The following is a 10,819-nucleotide window of genomic DNA, read 5'->3' as shown; positions in this document are numbered from 1 at the left end:
TGCCTCTGTAAGGCTCACTGCAAGACAGAGCTAAATGCTGGTTTTGCTTTTTGCCTTTTTTCACATAAGCAAAAGTCTTCTTCAGGTATCTTTAGGTTAGCAAAAACAGATACTAACACAAACTTTTGAAAAGCGGGGGACACTACTGTATCTCTTTCTTTCTCTCTCTCTCTATATATACATATACAGAAAAAGAAAAAAGAAAGTCAGTTAAGCCTATGTTTATACTGAACACTGCCACTACGTGGGCTAGCTCACAAATTCTGCCTCAAAGTCAAATAAAGAATTTGGGGGGCAGGGGGTGAGAGTCCCAATTCTTTGGGTAAGTCCCAAAAGCTGCAAAATTTTTAAGTTAATTTAGTCTTGTTTCTCTTCCAAAATTCCCTTCAATTGGTGATACCTAATATTTCTTGTCTATTTTTTAAACTAACACTTGAAGTGAGTATACAATAATGCGATACTAGATTTATCAGATTAGGTGTTATTTTAAGTTTAAACACCACTGCTTTGGGGGGATTTTGCAAGTTCTTCCAGGTGCCTATCACAGAACAAATTTGAGAAGCACTCAATTTTAAGCAACACTTTGCAAGATATTAAATTGCACCAAGGGGTTCTTTTGATTCTTTACAGCATTTTAAAATATTTATCTGCCTTAATAAGGAGTAATTTACATGAAAATGGTAGTGAGTGGAAATGCACACTCATCCCTCATTGCTACTCATAACTATGAGGGCGTCTGTTTCTTCAGAATATATGGCACGACACAATCCATCTAAGGATAACATATTCTAATTGCAAATAACTACTATTGAGAGAAAACAAAAAGCCATATGTGTGAAACCTGCAAGTAAAAATATTCAAGAATAATATTAAAAAAAAGAAAAGCAACTTTTTCTCAGCTTAATTTTCATTACTGAGTTATCAATAGTAGTCCTGAATCTCAGGGAAAAAGATGTCAAGACTTGTGATTACAATCTCAATAGATCTTTGGTATTTTTCATTAAAATACCAACAATAATTCTCTGTGTAGTGAATATAGTTCTGTTTCTTGAGAATAAGGAAACTTAGATATATTCCTCATAATAATCCTTTTGCAAACCATAAAGCACACATTCGAAAGCATAAAAACAACACAATTTTTTGGTCTACACTTTCCTGGTGTAGTTTAACACCATAGCTATGTATTTTTTAAGACCTTATTAGGGCAATCGAGTAGATGGAAATGCCCTTCATGATCTAAATGCTAATCAGAAGGAAAATGAAATTCTAGTAGTCTTTGGAGCAACCAACTCAGTGGTACTGATTTTTAAAGAGCTAAAAAAAAAATGCAATATAATTTAACACAATGTTTGGTATAATCCTATTCCACTTAAATCTAAATCTGGAACAAGAACAGAATTTCTAGCCCAGAGAGCTATTCTATATTCAATCAAGCACAGCTTAGCTATCATTGGACTAATATTAACTCAACACATTTACTAGTAAAACATCTATAAAGAATAGCGGGTCCTTTATAGACCTTAATTCCAATGATACAGCATGAGATTTTCTAGCTGTCTGTTTACTTGGCAGTAGAGAAGACAAAATACATTTTAAAATTTCAAATTCTTTAGAAAACATAAGCAACAAATTGCTATAAAAATACAAATTGGTAAATAGTACAATTCAAAATTTAGAAAAATTATGTATTTTTTCTAATGTATAGATATATTTGAAATATATCTATATATCTATATATCTTTATATATATTAGAAATTGAAATTCTAATATATCCATATATGTATTAGAAATTGAAATTGAACTTTACAATATCCCTTTGGAAACCTCCAGAATGTCTGGCAAACACATGTCTAATTGTAGCACTTTAACATTATCTCTTCGTGCATGTCTCTGCTAATGCAGTAAATTTGGCTCCCAAATTATTTAAAAAGTCAAGACCATCTTCTTCCTGTTTTTCACTGCAGCAACCTACAGAACCAGCTGGAGAGCCTCTTCCTTCATAGTTGTATGTAAGGACGTAATCTTGAGATGGCATGTGGTCTTCATTCTGGTTACACAGATGCAATTTCTGTAAAACAAAAAAAAAAAGGATCGTATTATTGTTTTAAACACTCTTAAACATATGAACATAAAATTTATTTTTTTATTTACCTTTTATGTTTAATTTTTAACCAGTGTGTCCTCTAATGGAGTCCTACACACAAAAAATGCACATGATTGGTCGATATCATAACCGTACCGCAAAGTCAGTATATTTTACATTTCTAGTAATCCATACGAATAAAAAATTACATATATACAAATGTTATACTTAAGTACATTTAAATTATCATTAAATGCTTAGCCCTAAATTTTATATCTAGAGGTCAGGCTAGTCCACAAAATGGTGACAGTATGCATGGCGGTTAAGAGTTTGACACTGGATATTCCAACAGTCCTGGTTTTGAGTCATAGCTCTGGCTTTACCAACTACGTATATGACTTTGGGCAGGTTACTAAACATCTTCCAGTCTCACTTCTAACTCTCCTTATGTCTAAAATGGGAATATACACAGTGACTATCTCATGATAATGATGAAATAATAATGAACCAAAAATGCTCTTATTTTGCCCAGCACATAGTAAATATTCAATAAACGTGAACTAAAACCACTATTATGTGCAGTTGTAAAGAAGGCAAGAAGTACCACATTGGCTTCGGAATTAAGTCTCCAAGATAGCCAAAATGTGACAAAATAAAGAGATGCACAAAACATTTTAGTGAAATTAAAAATATTCAACATCACCCACATTGCAAAAACCGGGCCTTTGGAATGGAGCAGCCAAGGCTTCAGCCACATCCAGCCTCACTGTCTGTTACCAGCCAGGCTGCCAACCTGTCAAACTCCCGGGCCTCCCCCCTCCTCACCAGGGTGCCCGCTCCCTCTCTAACCCACAGCTTATTTCTTTGCCTTATGGTACCAAATGCCTTTCTTCACGACCATTTCAGCCTCATATCCCATCACCTGATGCGCTCATTAAAGAACACCCCTAAGATCGCCTCTTAAGCTCCACTCCTCCCCAACCTGATCTTACATGCATACTGACTATCTAGAAACAGAACAAAGATGAACACTTGACCTTGATGGGAAAAAAACCGCTAGGGACATGTGATCAGCTACAGCCGTGTTGCAGAGCGATGCCTATTTGCAGTCCATTAAAGGATTAAGGGCTTCTGGTCCACTGTGGGGGTGACCATAGTACGGGTACCCTCCGAGGAACACAAAACTTAGTGCCAGATAGAATATTTAATCCCGCGCTTCTCTACCCAGATGGCACATGTGAATCACTTGAGGAGCTTTAAAAAAATAATAACAATATGTCAAACCAATTTTATCCAAATCCTTCAAGGTGGAACACAGGCATTAGTATCATTTAAAAGCTCCCCAGGGGATTCTGATGTGTTGCCAGGACTGAAAATCCATGATTTAATCCCTCTTTACTTTGATATCCTTGCTTTCCCGAATAGAAACACCTTATATTTGAACAGTGCTTTTTACATTAAGTAGAGTTCCAATAGCTCATATTATTTAATGTTCACCCTAGAATTGTGTACAGATGCTTTCTTTTCAGAGAGAAATGCAGATTTGATTGGGGGAGTTTTGTGATTGTAGGGAATGAGATTTTTTTTCACATTCTTCTATATAAAAATAGTTCATGAGATAAACAACATCTAAAAATGGCATGTAACTTTAATAGGGATATTAAAATCTTCCAACTCTCATGAGGTTTTAGAAATTGAAAGAAATATGACAGATGGAATAAAATCTCTTTTATGTTAAATAATGTAACAACATCAAAGGCCAAGGGTGGGGGAAGTGCAGGGAATGACCAGAGAGTGAAAGAGAAAGAGTACATTGAAAAATATGGAAAAGTAGCTTCTGCAACTCTATGTTAATTTCAACTTCCTATTGTTCTACACTTGGACATTAAATTGCAGAGGCAAAACACTCGGGGAAACTCACTTCACCAAGACGGGGCTGAGTGAAACTATGCCACTCGGAGTAAGTGTATCTGCAGTTGTCCACATCCACGTGTCCTCCCCTGCAGGAATCCAGGGTGTGATGGTGCCCGGTCCCCCGGCACGATTCCAGGGTCTGGTGTCCACCTTTCACCATTTCAATGGTCTCCTGCCCTCCATTTTTCGCTCCTGATCCCATGGTACCACAAAAGCCTTGGCCAGAGGTGTTGACTGTCTGGGTCATAAACCCATTGCCAGAACACTGAAATAAAATAAAATAGGTCCATTTGTATTGAGAGGAAATGGATTCCAAGTAAAGTCATAAGAAGACGAGGAGACAGAATGTTTATTTAAACTTTTATTGATTCATCCATTCATTAGCAGACCTTTGTATTTTCTAATTCTGTGCCCAGTGTAGGGATGCAAAGAGGGACATGATCCCTCAGGGGCTCCAAGAAGCTCTTATTCCAGTGAGGCAGAAAAAGAGATAATTACCCTAAGGATGTATACATAGGTGAAGACAGAATTCTATAGAAACACAGAGGAAGAGCATTAAAATCCAAGCCCGGAGGTAGTAAGTGGAGTAGACTAGAAAACACTGCAACACTGCACTGAGGGACTCATACTTGAGAAATGGGAAGAAGAAAGCACTACCTGCAGGAAGCCCTACACGCAAAGGCAACAGGGTACTTTGAGGGCCCTCCACTTTCAGCCTGCTGAGAATGCCTACCATATAGGGTCCCAGAGAGGAAGCGAAGAGGTTACAGAAGGCCAGAGAACATTAAGATCCATCTGCCATGCTAAAAAAGTAAGACTATCAAGAAGACGATGGGGATTCAAAGAAGGGTTTTAGTAACATGGGAAGGGACATATTTTTAAAAATCATTCTAGCCAATAATGTAAAAGACATGTAAGAAGAAGACGTGTGTCATGGATATCAGAGAGGTCACTGAATCATTCTAGGTGAAACACGATAAGGACCTAAGCCAAAGGAGAAGCAACGACGATGAGTTAAAGTGATTGGACTCCATACGAAGTTTACTGGTGGTCAGATGGATGAAACCGCAAAGGGAAGAGGCAGGAATTATTCCTATGTGCTCTGCTTGTGCAACTAGGTAGATGGTATATTTCACTGAAGTAGGGATCAAGGACACGCTTGTGTGTGAGAGGAGGGCGAACAGTTCAATTGTGAACATGGTAAATCTGAAAAACCTATGGCTGTCCAAAATGAGTATATGCATAGGTGGGTCTGGAGTTCCAGTGGGGGAGCCGAGCTGGAGCTATAATTCCAGAAGTCATCACCATATAGGAGACAGTGGAATAAAGTATAACATCGAGAGAAAATGGCAGACTGAATGAAAACAAGGCTAAGAATAGAACCACAAGAAAAAACATGTTTTAAGGGGTGGATAAGGGAATTAGAGGACAGAACTGATCTGAAACAGCTATTGGAGAATAGAGGAATCCAAGGAGCACAACTCTGAAGCCACGTAGAGAACTATGGTAAGGAGAAAACATCAAAGAGTTTAAGAACTTTAAGTGCCCCTTCGGACCACTACATTTGTATCTTTGGGGTAAATACCCAGTAGTGCAATTGCTGGGCCGTAGGGTAGCTCTATTTTCAACTTTTCCAATGTTTGTAGCAACAATGTCCACAAGAGCCAAACTATGGAAAGAACCCAGATGTGCATAGACAGAGGAATGCCTAAAGAAGACGTGGTACATATATACAATGGAAAATTATGCCGCCATCAAAAAAAATGAAATCTTGCCATTTGCACCGACGTGGATGGAACTAGAGGGTATTATGCTAAGCGAAATAAGTCAATGAGAGAAAGACAATTATCATATGATCACACTGAAATGTAGAATTTGAGAAATAAGGCAGAGGATCATAGGGGAAGAGAGGAAAAATGAAACAAGACGAAACCAGAGAGGGAGACAAAGCATAAGAGACTCTTAATCTCAGGAAACAAACTGAGGGTTGCTGGAGCAGAGGGGGGTCGGAGGGATGGGGTGGCTGGGTGATGGACATTAGGGAGACTACTAGGGTTGTGGTGAGTGCTGTGTATTGTGTAAGAATAATGAATCACACACCTGTACCCCTGAAACAAATAATACATTATATGTTACTAATAATAAAAAAGAACTGGTTCGAATAAAGTAATCCACCTATTAGATTCAATCAAAAAAAGTGGCCATTGGTGATCTTTGTCAAAAGCATTTCCAAGAGGTGCTGAATGAACAGGAAGTAATATCATGGAGAAATAGAGTATAAATCTTCCAAAAAGCTCCGTTTCAAAGAAAAAGAGATAAGGAGGGAACTAGAGGAGAACAGTGTGAAGGGAATGTTTGAAGATAAAAACAACTTGACTGGACACTGACTTCATGCGGGAACCTCGCGTGGAACTCTGGGCCGCCGGTGAGAAGTTTAGTTACAGCGGTAACCTCAAGCGTGTCAGTTCTAATTATGAACTCTTACTTTCGGACAAGACCTCCATTAAAATCAGGCTCCACTGTGCCATCTTCTTACCAATTTGCTTTTCTTCTATTTAATATGCAGAGTCTCTAACTAAACTGGAAGATTTTCAAGTTGGGATGATTTCGAGTTTCAGGTATTTCAGAATCTGGAATGTATCTATAAGTGTGATACATGCTATCTCATCGCCTTAGAAAAGTATACGAGAAAAGAGAACTGAGAAGTAGCCATTTGGTGGCACTGCTACCCTATATTTTTTGCTTAGGCTGCTGCTACAGTGAAATTCTATTTCAAAAAAAAAAATCCTCATTATCAAATCTCCTTAATGATTCAATTTTTGTCATTATAAATACATGTTCAGAGATCATGCAAGCTCATCCCGGGAGAATTGAAACTAAACTAAAACCAAGGTCGAGCCCACAGTGCCCTGTTTCACATTTTTTCTATTCTCTGTTCCTTCCTGACCATCTCCATGTGCATTGCCTAGAGTTTATTCTCACAGGGTGTCAACGACTCCTTTTCCATGTCCGTGATTTCCAGATTTAACTTCTCCAGTCCTGACTTTTCAACCAGCTCCTAACCCCACCTGGATGTCTTTGCTTCAACTTAGCTCCAGAACTAAAGTCATCACCTGTACTCACTGTACTAAAATAAGCTTACACGTTCACTAAGAAATTTTGTTACACTTTGTAAAAATACACCTAAAATTATGTTTTGGTGTAAGTTGGTAATTGAGTCCTTTTGAGAAGTATTCCTAACAGAGAACAGATAAAGACGGGTGTGAGTACATGTGGCAAAGCGGCCACTTAATGCTACCAGCTCTAGCATCAAACGGCAAAGAACAAATATTACGAACATCTCAATCATTCCCTTCTCGAACATAAAATAAGAGCTTACTGAGTCAAGGATGATTAAGGGACTACATGTATTTTCTGAATGGAGAAATAATTACGGGGTTCCACATGTAGGCATGTCAAGCACAGGTGGGCTGTGATTTTCCATGATGGTGGGAGGTGGCTTAAGAGAGAAAGTCAGTAAGATAGATGCCTTCACACCAAGATATAGAAAAGGCTTGTTATAAAGTCATTGTCCTAGGTTATGGCCTCTGTCACTTTGACTCCACTTTTTATATTGTTACTCAAAAACTAACAATCTTATCATTTACACTTTTAAAATATTTATTGTCCCTGTTTCCAATGACCATTACCCATCCTAGCAGAGCTATCCACTGCTTCAACTACTCAAAGATTCTAATCCTCTACCTTCCCCGTCCCTAACGTCTTCCTTGTCTCACGGATCACCCTGCTCACTCAGCATCACGCTGTACCCATTATGACCTTCTGTGCAGAAAAGCCTTCACCGGCTCTTCCTTACCAAGAGAATAAACCCCAAATCCTTAGTGTGGCATACGACAGCCCCGTGTCCTACTCCTCTTAGAACCTCTCCCCCCAAAAGCCTAACTTGCGTCAAGCTTCCATTGCAAACCATCACTTCTTCCATTTCAAATCAATTTCTTCACTATTTGTTGAGTAATCCCTAAACTTGTTCATCTCCTTTTTTATTCTTAAGGCTGTTTTCCAGCTCATCTCCTTTTTTATTCTTAAGGCTGTTTTCCAGCTCTTTCACTATTCACTCTCTCCACTTTCAAACCCTTCCTATTCCTTAAGTTACAAAGGAATCTGTACCTCTTTCACTAAGCCTTTCGGTTGATCCAGACAACAGAATGCACTTACGTATCTCAAGTATCTCTGAACAACAACAGTGCTCTATCATATTGGTGCTATGGTTTACTGGCATGTTCCTACTTATTTTTCCCATAAAAGTAGATTCAGTTTCTCATAAATACTTCGAAATCTTTTTGAGGGAAGAACATGCCTTGTAAGAACTTTTTAAATACACATCCCCCCCGGGGTGCCTGGGTGGCTCAGTCGGTTAAGTGGCTGCCTTCGGCTCAGGTCATGATCCCAGGGTCCTGGGATCGAGCCCCGCATCAGGCTCCCTGCTCAGCAGGAAGTCTGCTTCTCCCTCTCCCACTCCCTCCTGCCTGTGTTCCCTCTCTCACTGTCTCTGTCAAATAAATTTTTAAAAATCTTTTAAAAGAATAATTAAAAATAAATAGACATCCCCCCAAACAAGAAGCCTTGTACTCGCCGATCTCAAGAGAGAGTGTGGCAATAATCTTCCAAGTAATCTACCCTCCTCCACACACTTTTTTAAAAAATATGTATCTCTTTGATATTTTCTTAGTTTATCTTAAAAACTTTTAGTAAGTTTTTTTTTCCTATTATAAATGGCCAGAGAGTCAGATAAACAAATAGTATCTGGAAATGTACATGGTAGAGAGCAGCTGAAAGATTGTTATTATAATAATTTCACACCATCAAAGAGCAAGTTTCAAATCATAACATTAGAGAGTGGAAGAATGATAATTAAAACAACACATCTGATTTAAGAAGTTTAATAAATGCCACCTACATAAATATTTGAATATTGACAGATAAAATACTTACGCCTGCAAAAGCTGACCAAACTAAAAATATAAATATTAACTCTTACATTACAAAATAATTTCATGACCATCAGTAAAAGAAATTATGAAAGATACTCAAAGAAAAATACTCATTTTAAAAAATTACTTACCACCTTATCATCTCCAGGTGCTTCTGTGTTTGATATAATCAAATTTTGCTGTGCTAAATCTTCAGGAAAACCTCTTTTTTTGGCACCAACAACGCCACATACCAAAGTTAGCAATATAGCTGCATTAAAAAAAGAAAAAGTTTAACATACATAGAATAAAATATTCATCTTTTATTTTTCTTATTGCTTCTGGTACGCAGGAGGAAAACAAAGCCACTGAGCATGGCCCCGTGAATTACCTTGGCTTTTCTAAATTAACAGGCCATGATTTAGCTTAGACTTGAAAATCTGAATTAATTGTATGTATATTTTGATTATAGCTCTTTTCAAGAGTTTGAATTCTATCCATAATGTTAAAGTATTTACAATTGTGAGTTAAATAATAAATTTTCAAAAAATTCAATGACACTTATGTAAGACAGACTTTAAAGAGATTTACTGATTCCCAAAAGAATGGTTTGCCTATATAAAAACACGATAGACTTTTCTCCCCAGAACAGATTTATCTCCAAATATCTTAATTAAAACTACTCTGTATTTTGTCTGTTCAGAATTTTCATTCTACGTCATACCTGTGGGAGGTTGAAATATGTGATAATAAAATTAACAGTAATCATAACAACATTCTTACGGTGTTCTACAAGCCCCTCTATCTAGGGTGGCCACAGCCCCTAATCCGGCCCACCATATGTTTTTGTACGGCCCATGGGCTGTGGTTTTTAAATGGTTTTTAAAAATTAAAAGAACGGAAGTTCATTACATGTGAAAATTATATGAAATTCAAATCTTAGTGTACATAAATAAAGTTCTTCCGGAACCCAGCCATGCCCATCACTAAAATATTTTCTATGGCAGCTTTCCTCCTAGAAGGGTAGATTTCGTTGATTCTAAGTGAAACCACATGGCCTGCAAAATGTAAAATATATACTATCTAGCCCTTTATAGAAAAAGCCTACCAACGCCCATACTCTGCGCAGCCCCTTGTTACTTTCTGGTTCCACGTCCAACCCTGCTCTCTGGATGCACTCCACTCCAGCCACGCTGGTGTCCCTGCCATACCTTGACTTCTCCAGGTACCATGTCACCCTAAGGGCCTTTGAGCTGACTTTCCCCTCTGACTGAAAACCTTTCCCCCAGGTACTGTACTTGGCTGACTCTTTTACCTTTCCCCGAAATCATCAAGGATAACCTTGTCAGTTAGCCCCGACCAAACCATCCACTTGAAAGCTGCAGTCACTCTTCCTAATCCCCCACGATCACCCACACACGCTCCACAGGACTACAGCTCCTAATTATTTTGCTCTATTTTTTCCTCCACAGCATTTCCTTTATTTATTAGTTTAATGTCACAAGGCACAGTGTTTCTGTTTGGTTTTATCTGTTTTGTTCACTGATGTCTCCCAAGCACCTAGACAGTTTCTGGCATATCGCAGGTCTTCAACAGATATTTATTTTGTGGAGTTGCTGAAAAATATTGCAAACTGTACTATTTTAAGCTCTTCACATGCATTAACTCAGTTAATGCTCAGTGCTGCCCCATAAAGCAGCTACTCCAATTATCCCCTTTTACAGATGAGGACACTGAAGCACAGTTACGTAGCTCGCCCCAGGCCACATGGCTTGCAAGTGACTGAGCCCGATTACAAACCCAGATAGTTTAGTTCCAGAGTCTTGCTCTTAACCTCTCGTCGTATCACAG

General features: G+C 38.2%; 1 protein-coding gene across 2 annotated transcripts in view; it reads right to left on the bottom strand.

Annotated features, from left to right (window-relative positions):
- Positions 1–1,782: 1,782 nt before the first annotated feature.
- Positions 1,783–10,819, bottom strand: part of LOC123782051 (desmocollin-3) — a 29,847-nt gene continuing 20,810 nt past the window's right edge. Inside the window, exons 11-13 of one of the 2 annotated variants that reach the window (XM_045781897.2) lie at positions 9,121–9,239; positions 4,006–4,263; positions 1,783–2,069 (exon numbers count right to left, since the gene is read on the bottom strand). In XM_045781897.2, coding sequence (XP_045637853.2) covers positions 1,872–2,069; positions 4,006–4,263; positions 9,121–9,239 — 575 coding nt within the window. In that variant the 3' untranslated portion in view covers positions 1,783–1,871. Of the gene's footprint in view, positions 2,070–2,152; positions 2,196–4,005; positions 4,264–9,120; positions 9,240–10,819 lie in introns of those variants that run through there. The other variant, XM_045781899.2, reaches the window with a different exon arrangement.

The sequence above is a fragment of the Ursus americanus genome, chromosome 19, assembly GCF_024610735.1.
Source record: "Ursus americanus isolate L20-20 chromosome 19, mUrsAme1.1.p, whole genome shotgun sequence".
NCBI classification, from domain to species: domain Eukaryota; kingdom Metazoa; phylum Chordata; class Mammalia; order Carnivora; family Ursidae; genus Ursus; species Ursus americanus.
This window is presented reverse-complemented; position numbering and strand designations above follow the sequence as displayed.